The sequence below is a fragment of the Gopherus flavomarginatus genome, chromosome 9 (genome assembly GCF_025201925.1).
Source record: "Gopherus flavomarginatus isolate rGopFla2 chromosome 9, rGopFla2.mat.asm, whole genome shotgun sequence".
NCBI lineage: Eukaryota > Metazoa > Chordata > Testudines > Testudinidae > Gopherus > Gopherus flavomarginatus.
The window spans coordinates 28479259-28494412 of NC_066625.1; the positions used below are offsets into that span (position 1 = coordinate 28479259).

The 15154-nt window shown below is 35.9% G+C and overlaps 1 protein-coding gene across 10 annotated transcripts in view; it reads right to left on the reverse strand.

The window, feature by feature from the left end:
- The window catches only part of RBFOX1 (RNA binding fox-1 homolog 1), a 2697109-nt gene that overhangs the window by 998130 nt on the left and 1683825 nt on the right, over positions 1-15154 (reverse strand). For all 10 annotated transcript variants that reach the window (XM_050966439.1, XM_050966435.1, XM_050966438.1 and 7 more), the window contains exon 5: positions 12552-12599. In XM_050966439.1, coding sequence (XP_050822396.1) covers positions 12552-12599 — 48 coding nt within the window. The remainder of the gene's footprint in view (positions 1-12551; positions 12600-15154) is intronic.

The following is a 15154-nucleotide window of genomic DNA, read 5'->3' on the forward strand; positions in this document are numbered from 1 at the left end:
ACCCTGTCAAAGAAAGCTATCAGATTTGTTTGACATGATTTGTTCTTGACAAATCCATGCTGACTGTTACTTATCACTTTATTATATTCTAGATGTTTGCAAATTGATTGCTTAATTATTTGCTCCATTATCTTTCCAGGTACAGAAATTAAGCTGACTGGTCTGTAATTCCCTGGGTTGTCCTTATTTCCCTTTTTATAGATGGGCACTATAATTTGCCCTTTTCCAGTCTTCTGGAATGTCTCCCATGTGATGTTTAATATCAATAAACCCTAAAGAATACAAAATTCTGCTTGTGATGTGTTCATTTACATTTTCAGGGAATATTATCAGGTAATTTTCATAGTTCTGAACCATTTAACTTCATGACAAGGAGCAAATACAAAAAAACACTATAGAAAAACAAAGCAGGCAAATAAAACTTTACATAATGCAACTATCCTCAAACAATTCAGAATTTAACAGAAGGGTATTGGCATCCCAGTATCTAAATGATCAAAAACTGCTTTTGAACAAACAGAATATCAACTGAAAGGCAAGAGTGCAAATCATATTAAATGACCAAAATTGTATTATTCTTCAAATTTTCAAAAGAAACAGTGTTATTGTTTTTGATAAAACAGACCACAGAAAGTACATGATTCAATTTAGATATGGCATCAAATCAGATCTGAAAGTAAACAGATATTATAAATACCATTAACAAAAATATTAGCTGAGTACCTAAGATATCTAAAATCCACAGTCATGTACCAAAAGAGGAGACTTGCATTTCAGAGGTACTGAGGACTCAGAATTTCCACTTACATCAATGAAATCATTAAAGTATGAACGTTTTGCCTAAGCAAAACACCACTGAATCATCAGTCCGTAATCAACATGTAAAATGTAACTATTATATATTGTCTATTTAATATACACTGAAAACAAAGGACAAAGGGCAAGGATGACCATGTCGGGTTGTTGATTCACAACCACTGTATAATAGTTGTAGTAGTAATTTTTACTGTAATAGAAGGCATAATGACAGCTGTGAATTGGAACTAGGTATTATTTACATTACCCTCCACTTGGGGGTGGGGGAAAGAGAAAAATAGCCTCCAATTTTTTTTAGGAAAGGCATTTCCTTGCTATTCCCCACTTCGCACCACAGGCATAAAAAGAAAAAGAAATAGCTGCTCCATAAGAGTCAAGAAGAAACCATTCCTTCAAGACTTAAATTATTAGAACAGGTGCACAGCTGTAAAAGATTTAGGAAAAAAAAACAAAAGTTTAGAGAAAGATTCATCACATTAAAGCTCTGAAGGTACTTTATGAACAATACTAATCAAGTGCTTACACAAAGGCAGTGGGAACAACAATAAGAGGGGAAGCCACATCACAAGTGTGCATATTAGGATTTAAACCATTTTATTCTCATGTCTTAACTACAGGTTTTCTAGCGTAACAAAAATATTGTCAACGTGCCTTTTGAGCACTCAGCTTGTGTAAGAGTCATGCAGTCCAACACACTGACACTTCAGTGGGAGGTCAGATTATTGTTTTGGCACCTCTGTCATCTGCTGTCACTTCAATTCCACTTTATCAAATTAAAGATTGCTAGATGCAGCTGAATTAAGTGGCGACAGAGGGACATATACACAGGAGCAATTGTCATCACTTGAATTGTGAAATTCCATAATTACAGTCTACATACCAGGAAACAATAAGCATTTCTATTCTGATGGATTTGTATTTCCTCATGTTAGAACTGTCAGGTTTGCTGCTTAAAGTTAGGCTCAAAATTGTGGTGTGAGTTTGAGTTCTCTAATGATAGATATAAGTCACTTTTTCATAAAAGCAAGTAAATTGGGGACAATTTAGACGTATTACACTAATTAATAGCAATGAGTGAAATCAAGAAATTTGAAGTTTGGGTCCAATTCACATAAGCATCCAAAAGCTTACCTCAAGTTTATTAAAACCTCAGGATTTAGTAAAGTTGTGTTGAGAATCTCACTTCAAGAGCCTTTGAAATATTTTAAGCACCTCTTCTCTCAACAAAAAATGGTGCAAAAAGAGCCTCTCATGGTATTTTGTACCAGGCTGGAGTTTATAAGTCATGTAACTCGAGTCTCTCATTGAAGTTAATTAGAGGTTCTACCGGGAATCTTTCCATTTACACTTCAGTGGGAGTTGGGTTGGGTTCTGGACCACAAACATATGATTACATGAGTTAGGTAGTTATTAATATTCCAGTATGAGAAAAAAGTAGCTTCAGATTTAGTTCATCTGTTTTTAGGATGCAATATTACTTTGAAAAATCTGAACTTATTTCCAATTAACTGAATATAAATAATTAGTCAAAATGTTATTCATTTTAGCCACTCTCTCCCCTTCTATTTTCAGTGAAATATATAGCGAAGAAATAAACAAAACACACAATTGTGAGGACTGTGTCTAGTGGTGAGAGAAGACACTCTAAGTTAGGAGCTCTGTGTTTTGTTCTCAGAGATACCTATGATTCACACCGTGACACCTTGGCTGTGTGTCCTTTCCATGCTTCTATTCCCCCACGTGTAACTTGATTAATATTATAATTGCATTCCTGGTGTTTATATTTAATGTTTGTAAAGTGCTTTGAGATCCTCTGACAGGAGGCATTAAAAAGTACAAAATATTGTCATAAATAGGCATAGAAAGCCATTACTACACATACCACATTCCTCAAGAAGATAATTATGTCACTATGGGGAAATTTTCTAACTAACTGACCTATCACGTTATTGGCCTAATGCACACCATAAAGCTTATTACTCTCATAAACCCTCAGCACTCTGAGCATGAAAGTGTTGAATTTCTGTGTCAAGAGGCATCTCAAAAGTAGTCTCTCTGTGAACTACTTTCCTGCTGGAGGACAGAAAATGAAGTGAAATTTCTTGAGTGACCTTGAACCACTGAGCTAATAACACTTAGCTGCTAGTTAATGGTCAGCATTATGGTGCCTCCAGGGAACACTGTAGAGAATGTCATTGCAGATTCCAGCAATGGTAAGTCTATAAAAAAGGAAGTGGTCTGAATCAAACAAAAACGTAGAAACTAAACCAGGGAACAAAATGTATTTGTCAGACTGAAAGTGGAAGGGAATGGAATGCAACTATCTGGCACAGAACATCTTTTAAACATAGATTCTACTCAGTTTGCTGCAGATCTAATTATTTTTTAATTCCAAAATACCATCAAGAAAAAGATTGCAGTTGCAATTCTGGGTCACTTTCAACCAGTGCTTAATTTATAATGAAAGAGGTGCTGGGGCTCAAGCAATTTTCTTATTTTCATAACTGACATGGCAAGCCCAGAGTTGCCAGGGCTATGAGGCGCCGAGGCTCAACCCTGGCACAAATTATGCACTGACTTCAAACTCATGTGTGATGGAACTGAAAGGTGACATCTTGATAAAATAGCATGGCACCACAGATTACCCAAAATACAATTTTAGAATGAACAGCTACTTTGTGCCAATCAACTGCTATATGCCTTTGACCCCAGTGATAGAGTAGGAAAGGAGAAGAGAAAATATCTTAGGGCACGTCCATACTAAAGCTAGGAGGGTGCTTTCCACCTCAGGAAGACAAACACTTTAGCTTTGCTTAAGGTCAAATGCATGTTAAAAGTAGTTGCGTGGTCACAGTGTCATGGGCGGCGGCTTGAGATTAGCCACCCAAATACGATCCTGCCTGATCCTCAGGACATGTAATTGGCTGGATAGCCCAAGCTATTGTCTGTGTCACCACAGCCACACTGCTGCTTGATGTGCTAGCCTCAAGCAACTGTCTACCTGCCTATCCATGCTATAATCACACCTTCACTTCACAGTGTAGACATACCCTTATTCTCAATCTCCTTTAGTATTCTTGTTCAACATGGGGCCCACAATATTCTCTCTCCTTTCCTGCACTTGAGGCTAAAATACAGATATTTTAAACTTCTAGTAATATTGTGAGTAAGTGGTTGCACGTGGACTATTTCTGAAAGAGGATATAATACTGTTGGCTGGATTCTCAGCTAACATTAACAGGTGAAACACCAATGAAGGCAGACTTCATCGGAAGTCATGCCAGCTATATAGCTGTCTCCGTATCTCCAATGTTCTGATCAAGAACAGTGGGTAGATACTATGTTCCTGTGCCTTTGTGCTAGGACAAAATTTGGTTATATCAACTGGAGGGGAATTTAAATTTTTTTGGAAAGATCATGATTCTGACTTGAAAGAAACTTAAGTCCTGAGACATATGGATATTTCATATTACCTAACATTTTATAATAAACATGTGACATCATCACAGGATAACACACGTGGCAATACACAAATTAGTGAAGTTCTACACATTTGCTATGGCAATCGGAGGAGAAGTTAGGGAATTTAGTCTCACCAGGGAATATGGCAAGTGGGATATCACTACCACCTCCACAAGGCTCACAATATTTAACCAGTATGTTATGTCCAGGGTTTCATCCCCTTTCCCCTAACCCGCCTATTTGCTATTTCCTTTGATTATATATTCAGACTTTTATAATTATTTGTTTTGCCTCCAGCACACTGTGGTAGCCAACGGAAAACAGGTTCCAGAGAAAACAAAGTGCAGTAACCTCTGCAAAGAGGAAGACACACAGTATGGCTAGCTCCAAGGGCTCAAAAAGCATGAGTCAGAAAACATCTTCGATTTGGCTTAAAATAATGAGATTTTTACAAAAATATATTTTGGATTCTTATTATTTGGCTTCTGATGTTTAAGCCTTGAGCAGTTATGGTTCCAAACGTCTCTCTGCAACTATGAAGTTAGATATCTTTCTTTCAATCAGAGCTCAGATTCTTTCATAGATACAAGACTCAAGGAGAAGAGCTTTCAGAAAAGTACCAAATATTGTTAGATTTGGGATAAAACTGGGAGAGAGCAGGCAACGGTGGAGAAAAGAGTCTCATACAATAAGCACAAAGAAGACTGATCTAGGTTGCTGGGAATACACAGACCTGTAGCTCTCTGCCTTGCACAGTGAGGAATTTACTATATAGATTATGCCTGAATCATGTTCCAGATTAAGCAGTTCTGAGATGGAATAATTTCATGCCACTAATCATTCCCAACCCCGAGTTTTTTGTTGCAGAGAAATCACATTGAATATATATAAAAGGTTCAATGCAGGGAAGAAGAGAAAGATCTACATCACAAAGTAGATTAAGTTTTGATGGCTAATTAAATGTATTCCCCTCCTCATTTATAGGCTGAAAGCCTGAAGGTAAAGACTAATCACACACTTGAGAATTGCTCCCATCAACTTCAAAAGTTAGAAAACAGAAGTAACTCCACCTTTGAGCCAAAAATAAAACAGATGGATGGACCAGCCAACTTATCAGCTGTAATTGCTGACCTAAAGAAACGCCTTTAAAACATGATTTTATTGTGTGCCTTCCAATATTGCTTAAAGGCCCCAACTGCATCTGGGACCCCATTGTGCCAAGGACAAAACAGGAGAGGGCTAGTGCCTCAAAGAATTTCTAGTCTAAATAGACAAGAGACTAACAGTTACAGACAAATGACAAACACACCAGTTGTGAGACGCACACACGGTACATTTCTTCACATAACCCCCTCACCCTCCTCTATGAAGAGCTGCGATAGACAACTTCTTGCATTGTCCTTCTTCACCTTCATTGACCTTCCATTGGACCATACGCCCTATGAAAACACATCTTAATTCAAGGAGGAGGGGGGAGACAGGGTCGTCTGCAAAAAAGTCTGCTAAGGCGTACTCTCTGTCACTTCCATCCCTCGGTGTATGTGGGGGGTCGGGGTCCCCATGCTCATTGCAAGGGTCGGGTGGCAAAAAACATTCATGTTATACCATCCAAGCATGAGAAGCAGTTTAATTTTAACCATTTCTTTGGGACTGAAAAATCTGGTTCTGAAATAGAAATCTATACAAATTATTTGTCTTCACGTTAAAAAAGTTACAGAAAAGAAAAACTAATATGTATTTTTTTCCTGGACCACGTAATAGGGAAGCTGTTTGAAAGGGCATATTTTATTATGCTAATTAACAACGATGGGTACATTTCTGAAAGCTCAGAGTTCATTCCTAGCAACCATCCTAAAATCTAGGTACCTATTCAAAGGTTATTACCATTTCTTAAGTCTTCAAAATGTAAATAAAACCTCACTTCTTCAGAAGATGTCTAGCATTTCTCAGTTGGAAATATCACACTAACACCCTTATTTTTTAGATTTCTGCAAAGGGATACTAAAATGGAGGAGAGTGTTGGGGGGTGGTGGCGCAGGGGGGCACTTAACCTATTAAAATTCATAATTATTTAAAGTTTGATCCTAAAAATAGGCAGTTTCATGAGTGATCCAGTAATTGTTTTTATATAAACTGTTTTGTTCATTATTTTATATATATATAGGGTAAACTGATTTTTCAGCAATTTAATATTTCTCCTAATCAAAACCAATATGAAATTAACATATTTGTATATTTAGATTGAAAGACTGAGGACATTTTGAGCTATTATTGTAGGGTGGAAATCACAGCCATTGTTAGAGAATTAGGAAAACCAACTGTGATTCCAATCCTATAAACACTTAAACATGCTTATCTTTACCCTCATGAATAGTCCAAATGACTAAAATGCCTTATGACTGAAATGCCAGCACATTCAAATGAAGGTGAAATTCTACTCTTTCCCAGACAAGAGAGATGTAGATCTTATTGAAATTAAGCTTATCGATATCCAGTGTTATTTTTTATTATTAACTAGAAAATAGTTCCCATTAATTAGTAACAACATGCTTCATCAGTGGGATTTTTTTATTATAAAAGAGCAAATAAAAGGATGCTAATGTTGCATGTCCTAATTGCACTGGATTGTCTCTGGTGCCCAATACGGATGGAATCAGAATATTTCTTTGTATTCCTTCAGGCTTTGTAAACTAGGTCCTGAACTCCTACTACATGGTTTCAATAATTCTATTGGGAAAAGTGTGTGTGTGTGTGTGTGTGTGTGTGTGTGTGTGTGTGTGTGTGTGTGTGTGTGTGTGGTTTTTTAACAGAATACGCCTGTGATATATTTATTTAATGATTCCAGAATGGGTTCTCTACGAGTTTGCACCCAGGACCGAAAAGTACAGATCTCTATCACTTGAGCTAAAGGAATGAACTGTCAGATAGCAGAAGCAGTAATTGGATCAACCGCTAGAGGGGAACATTAAATATTTTCTACAACAGTGTTAAAATTAGATTAAACTACTTTTTTGTTTGTTTCCCCCAGCCTCCCTGAAGAGCTCAAGTTGATTCAAAAAACTTGGGGAAGATGAACAGAGAAGCACAAATAGAAACATAGTTAAATATACTGTATATATTTTGTGATTTCCACTTGCAAAAACTAGGCACAGGTATAACCATACTAAAGCTCGAATATAAAAACTTTCCGAGTTGAGAGTTGTATCTTTATCAAATCAACTGATAAAGACAGCAGACAATGTCTGTTGGTTGCGATTTTGCATGCTCCCTTCATCAAGGACTGTCTTGATATTTGCCACAATGATGTATTCTCAAAACAATTCTGTGGCTGGGCTGTCTGATTCTCTCTGCCTGTATGCTGTCTACAATTGCTCTGTGAGAGAGTCTGTCACATTATGAAAAGTGCAGGAACCAAAAGCAGAAAGGCAGGAGACAGCACTAATAAAAAGATCACCCCACTTCCCTGCCCAACAGCTCTTAAGCAGCTGTAGGCAAGGTGAAATCACAGAAGAGCCCTCCAGGAGATGCAGGGGGAGGGCAACAGGACAATAATCATATGAACAGAGGGGTGAGGCATTCACAGTGTTCCATGAGTCCTATAACATCAATAAAATCCAGCTCTCCCAATCTTCAGCCTTAAGCCATGGTATTCATCCTTAGGACACAAGACACAGAGCATCTCATCTTCTCATTCCCCCAACCCCCTCCCCCCAGTTAGTTTTTTTTCTTTCCTCCTGGTCATCGGGAACTTAATCTCAAATATTAATGGACTAGTGTGTATAACAATGTACATCTCTGTGATGAATGGTCATGGTGTGGTGTTTAAAACTTCAGGAGACAAAACTTCAAAATGATTACGTTAAACTCTCTGCAAAAGTGCCACCAAAAACGCATACCAGTTAAGCCTCACCTACACCCTCACAATAATAGGATTTAAGGGGTGCTTAGGCTCCTTGCTGGCCATCTGCACATGGGCAAACACCCATATAGATGAAACATCACATTTTGTTTATTCACAAATAACACCACTGTGATGCATCATCTCTGGTTATGATGGGTCAACACACTATAGTACACTGCAAGATATTGTTGCCAGAAAAAAGTTATTCCCATTATCAAGAAATGATATATCCTTGATGCTACATTATATACTATTTTACAGAAAAAAAATAAAATTTCTACTTGTTGGCCTATCACAAAAGTACTCCTGGTGAGACATAATGATTAGACCTGGAAAAATGTCCGTAAAAAAAGAAACACGTTCAATAAAACAACAGAAACCGCTCTACCATTCCTTTATCCTGGTTCATTTTGTGGGGGTTTGCTTGCTTTGATGTTTGAAATATACCATGTCCCCACCAACACGACAGTTCCAGTTTCTGATGATCAGAAATGGTTTTGCTGAAACACCCCAATAACATCTGTTCTTGAGTCTACACATTTGGTCTGGAAATGTCACAACTGGTACAAATATAGACTCAAACTTCTGGATGTTTATCCGAACCAAAACCAAAATAAATCATTGACCTAACAGGGAGTAATATTCAGACACAAGCACAAGTAAGGGTTAAGGAAAAGTTTACAAAGAAAGTGAGTGACAGAATGTGAGTCCTATATCAACAAGTCCCAATGCAGAAGAGTAAATGAATATTATATGATTTGATGAGTCACTGGATAAACAAAAGTTCTTTAAGAGAAAACTAGAGAGAATGTTAAAAAATCTGTACTCTGCTAACTGTTGACTTTCTTTCCCAGTGAAATATATTCAACTAATGTCTCACTTCCTCATGCTTAATGTGGGACTGAGTTACAGTGTTTGCCAGAAATGCAATAGAAAAAAAAAATCCATGTATTTAATTGTAGCTATCTAACATGAGATATAGGACATACAACCTGAATTAAAAGATGGGCTAAATATACTTTTGTGGCTACAAAGTGACACTGTATATAGAGGGACACTATAAAATGTAAGTAACAAGAGACGTAAGGCATAGTCAGATAATATATTAATGAGTTTGCAGCCTAATTTTTTTCTGGCTATGGACAGCCTACTTTGCCAACATTTGTACTATAAAAATTAACCAACAAGTTTCAGAATTTTTCCATTTTAGGAATTAAAACCCAAGCCAATGGTGCTCAAAACTTTGGTGCCTAAAGTTAAGCTCCTGAATCCATATATAAGCCTGAAGCATGTACTTCAAGTGCCCCAGTAGTCCCACTGATGCACTTGGATGAACTGGGGCCCTTAATAGAAGCGGCCTGACTTTTAGAGGTGCTGAGCACTTGCTGCTTACACAGACTTCATATGAGGCTGCACATGCTCAGCACCTCTGAAAATTAGGCCTCCACATTATAGGTGCCATAATATGGATTTAGCAGTCCAACATTAATCTTGGACCATCTTCAAATCTGGATGACTAGTCATATTAATTTTAGTAGGAGAGCTAAGCAAATGTGATCTATAAACATTTCAGAGGCTCTGTGAGAGGCAATTATTCAAAAGTTTTAAGCAATTCTTTTTTAATACTATATTTGTTGTAAGAGACACTAATTTGAGAAGAAAGTCAAGGATTCAGTTCTTTCTTGGAGTTGCAGATATTTGTTGTAAAGCATTTTAGTTATTAGAAACTATTCCATTTGATAGCCTATAAGTTCAAGAGCACTGCACAGATGCACAACCTTTCGGCTTTTATTTCATCTCTGCAAATATAGAGGTTAATCTTACCATTAGTTTTCATAGTACAAATTAAAGTTATCTACCAAGCAGTCACAATATCAGAAACAGCATGACATGGTCACATTGTGCTCTGAATTGGGTGATTTTGTCAGTATATACAGTTGTCCTGCAAAAAATCCCTCTTAGCCCCCCCCCCCCCCCCAAAAAAAAAAAAGATTACAAAATATATGTAGGTTTTTCTAGATCATTGGGAACACTGTGTGAAATATATTAAGATGAAAAAATTTACATCTTATGTACCATACAAAACATACGCAAATAAATCCTATAGGTACAGTGCTACAGAATGTAAAAGTACTCTGATATGGAAATCTTCAGTACAAAACATCTAAAAAACTTTTTAAAGATTTTCTCAAAACAAAAAACATTTAGTTTGTTTTACTTCTATGAATTGATGACGGCATTGAAATTTTGCACTGGAAAAACCTTTAATCTTCCCTCTCTGAAAACATCTTCAAGCCAATATGGGGAAGCTAACCCAGGATGCCAATGAAGCGTGGGAATGAAGACAGCACAAAAAAATGTTCAGCCATCCACCTAGCTAAGACGAAGGAGATAAGCAAAGGGCAAGTACAAAAAGAAAGGTCAAAGAGGAAGTAGGGAAAAACTGGCAATCCAATGTAAAATGAAAATATTTTATCACTATTTACAACAAAAACAACATACCGTGACATGTGAATGGCATAAAATTAGTAATGTAGAAAAAACAATCAAAATCTGAAGCCCCAGAATGTTATGCATTTTATTTTTAAGGTCTGAGGCTGTTTAAGTTAATCAGAATATTAACAGCAATGAGGAAAAAATTAAATTTCATGTTCAGGGAGAACATATTTTTTTAAACTTCTAAAAAGACATTCTTCCTTTATCTATATGAACTCTGATATCCTTTATTCATAGACAGAATCACTAAATGTAATCAAAAGCATTTTTGAGCTCTGCTATGGAAAGTCATTCAGAAACAATCTGAACAGCCAATGAAACACTGCTATATTTACTTAACCTCTAACCATGAGAATTACAACATAAGATTAGTTCTATTATGTTCAATACTCGCCTGAGTTAAATATTTAATATTCCTATCTTTAAATAGAAAAAAAAATCCTATCCTTGGTTATTACAGGAATTGTATCACCACAGAAGCTTGATAATACTGGTCTTCAAACATCTAACACTATTTTCATCTGTATTTGAATATCTCACATAAATTCCTAAATATATGCCTTTGTTTGGCTGAAAATAATTTTTCCCCCACTCCATTACTGAGGTTACCATATCCTTCTCATATATTTCAGCAAGGCAAATGAGTTTTATGATCACTTATACTGCTGCAGTACTTCCAATATTACATTACATCATACGTAAAAAGAAAGTTGACAAACAATGCTGTATGAGACTTGGGAAATAATGCATCAATTATAAGCTAATTTCTGAACAACAAACACGTAACCGAGGCAAAAATCAGACTCTTAAAAACCTGGTACCCACAGAAAGAGTTAAATAATTTCATTTCTGAGGAATAAAGGAGTTGTTGAAATATACCGTCTCCAACACCAATGTTCAGAAAGAATGTTTGTTTGGAAGGTGCATAAAAGAAGATTAACACTATTATCTGCATTCCTTCATTTCATGGCATAATTAAAGGAATGCTAACATAATAAAGAGCTGTGGTTTTAACATACAGTTTGGACAGGGTCATGTTAGTAACATGAGAATAAGATCTTTCTTCGTTTATCTTTCCAGGTTGGAAAAGACCAATGCTCAGCTTAAGCATTTCTTCAGAAAAAAGACCTTGGTTGAAGTCATCAACTATCTGGTAGAAGTCACTCATTTAATATCAGTATTACATTTTAACAAAGAAGGATCCCTCCTAACATTACATATTACTCAGTTTTTAAGTTAATAAATTATAATTATTACTCCTAAATCTTTTAAGGACTTGAGGTTTAGATGAAGGAGAAAAGTGAAAAAATAGATATGTAGAGCTTTATGTACTTTTTTGGACAATTACAACTGGAAAAGATATTTTCAGAGTCAACTCTATTCCACATCATCAATTTAGCAGAGAAAGAATGCATTGCCAGGCACTGATAAAACATTTTGAAAAGTAATCGTCAGCTGGATATTCTGAGAATACCGTACTTATTGCAACATACTATAGTTTATTAACAATGCCATCACATAAATTCTCTGCAGTAAACACGCCCTACCAAGCACAATGGAAAGCAGACTTGCAATAGAGATAGGTTTTACACTGTTTGTATTATATGCTCAAACAAAATGGAGAGCTGCAATTCCCTTCAGTAGTCAAAATAGTGTCCACATAATCTATATTTTCAAGGCTTAAATATTTTTTCCAACATTTTCACACATAAAGGCTCATTTAAAGCTAAAATGCACCTCAATTAGAAACCTCAAATTTAGACAGTTTGATTTAACTTAAAATTATACTATACTAATAATGATGATTTGATAGCCTTTAAAACACATTTTTTCACCAAGTAGATTAACACAAGTGACATTAAAATTAATCACTTACTTTTCTGTCTTCTGTTTCTACACAGGAACTGCACTCTGCTTTAGTATCCTGAGAAGACAGGGTAGATGAAGAAGGGGAGGACAAAAAAAATAAAAAATAAAAACATTGGTCAGAGAAAGAACCACTTTCACAGAGCACATACACCATGGTTATTGAAAACTCAGAAGAAAGAAAGGGTACCAAAGTCCTGAAAGCGGTTTCTCAACCCATTATCTTTTATCGCACTGAGCTTTCTTTTCTTTCTCTTTCTTTTTTTTGGTACACACAGTATCTTTAAAATTACCGTGTTAACTTGTAATGGCCTTAAGTAAGCTTAATAAACTTTATGAGAAGCAGATGTCCCTTAAGCTCAAAGATAGGGTTCAAAGGTCATAAAACACAAATCTGCTCAAATACAATGAGACCAGCACAAAAAATGAAACTCTAACCTCTTTCAGTTTGTAGGATAGGTTTGCTTTTTGTTGTTTATGTTTTGAGAGAAAATAGTTTTTTTGTTGTTGTTCTTTTTAACAACATTAAAGTTTACTACTAAAGGCCAAAATAACCTCTAGCATAAGTGGAACCAACACTATTGAAGGCAATAAATCTGTTTGCTGAGAACAGTGAGGGATCTGCCCTTAAAATTTTGACACTATTACTGTAATATCTAGTGTTGCAATAGTTAGCTTTGTCTCATTTTTATATTAGTTGGCTACTTTATATCTTGTAGATATTCAGTTTTTTGAAAATCACTTTGCAATTGACCCTTGCTTTTTTATATTTGAGTATATTCAAGTCTATTGATTTTCAGAGACTCTAGCTTTCCATTGACTTCAGGTGGAGAGTTAGATGTTCTACACACCTGAAAATCAGATCCCAAGTTTATGGACTTCTTATTTATGCATGCAAGACTCTGATTTCCATTTAAGGTCCTTTCCTCTGCCCTGTGATTGTAGTAGTTTAGCCTTGTTTATGCATAGATAGTACATATACTTGGAATCTCACATCCATTTTCAGTTTAACTATGCAGTTCTGCACTTTTATTATTTGCTAATTCTAAATATCAGGCTTCTGCTTTTACTTCACAAGATATGCACAGACAATTCGCTGTATAGGTAAACATACTATTAATTTTATTATTTCTTCATGTAATCTTTAGTATTTGCAAACAATCTTTATAATAAGTTTGCAGTCAGCTAAAACAAATGGAGGATTAAAAGTGGCAAAATTTTGTTTGCTTTCTAAACTCAATGTACTCTAGTTGGGTGTGCGAGGTTCCTGTCTTCATTTAATTACTGCAAGAATAATGGTTTATTGTGAAAAGTGTTGTTTGGAGCAGAGAAAGCTCAGGTAAGGGAACTTCCTGCAGGCCCTGACTTGCCTTTCCTTCTGGTCCTTCAATCTAGCAAGTTACTCTGATGTTAGATTCTCTCCTCTAGTATACAGGTATAAACCTTCACAGAGCTGCAGTTCCTTCTCTGTTGGAAGAAAGTTGTGTTAGCTTAGAACATCTAAGTAATTTACATAACTATTTCTTGTACACATAACTATAATGGGAATAGTACCATTCCCTATATTGTCTTGCATATGTAATTTTCTGAGACAAGCATAAAAAGATCTCCAAAAATTGGTTCATTCAACAACATTCGAGTATAAAAACTATTTTTTTTTATTTTTAAATTTGTTATCACTGGTGTTTTAGTTGGTTATCCACTTTCTTCAAACGGTACTTTCAGTATGAGAAAATCTAAGACTATCCTTCTTCTGATAGCCTCGGCTATTAGCTGAAATTATCCTGCTACAAAGTCCGACACGGCAGGTTCAAGTCTGCTGCCAGATAGTATTTTCCACAAAATTACCCTTCCAACAAACTTGCAGAGAGTTATGAAATAAAGCAAACTATGATCAAATTAAACTGAGAGATCTCATTTGGACAGGCACAATGCAAAATTTCCCATGCACCTCAAACCCCAGCTCTTTAAACCTTAACCCCCATAGCAGGTAAACAAAAACAGAAAAAAGCCAATGATTTTTTCCTGGGAAAATGAGGGGATGGGAAAGGAAGAGAGATAATGGTTGGTTTGTTTTTTTTTTTCAAAAAGTTTCCTGCAAGATTGTTTTTTTCAACCACAAAATAAAAAAAGGTTTTGAAGATGTTTTTCAGTAAAAATATAACAGTAAAAGGTATTTGTTTTCAAAAGCAAACTTGGTTTCCTGAAAACAATTTTAACACCGCCCCCCCCCAAAAAAGTTAATTCTGCTAACACACCTCAATCCATACCTTTACTGAGCCTTACTAGTGCCATGCTGAACATTTGTCTTGCAAAGGTCATGTTATATTTCCATGAAGGGTTATACTCAAGCATTTTCTTTCAACTTTGACTCATTGCAACACCTCTCTTCCCAATTTATAGGGAGGAAAGCACCAACTATCTACCGGCAGACTTTCTTTTAACAGAATCCACTTCAGCTTATTCTTCTCCATTTTGCAAGCAGGGAGGATACAAAAAAAACCACACACAAAACAACACACCATCACCATTTCTAATATGATACTAGTGCAGGCTTCATTAGTCAATGCTTTTCACATGTTATCTATGTCCTAGAGCATCTTTTGGAGATAG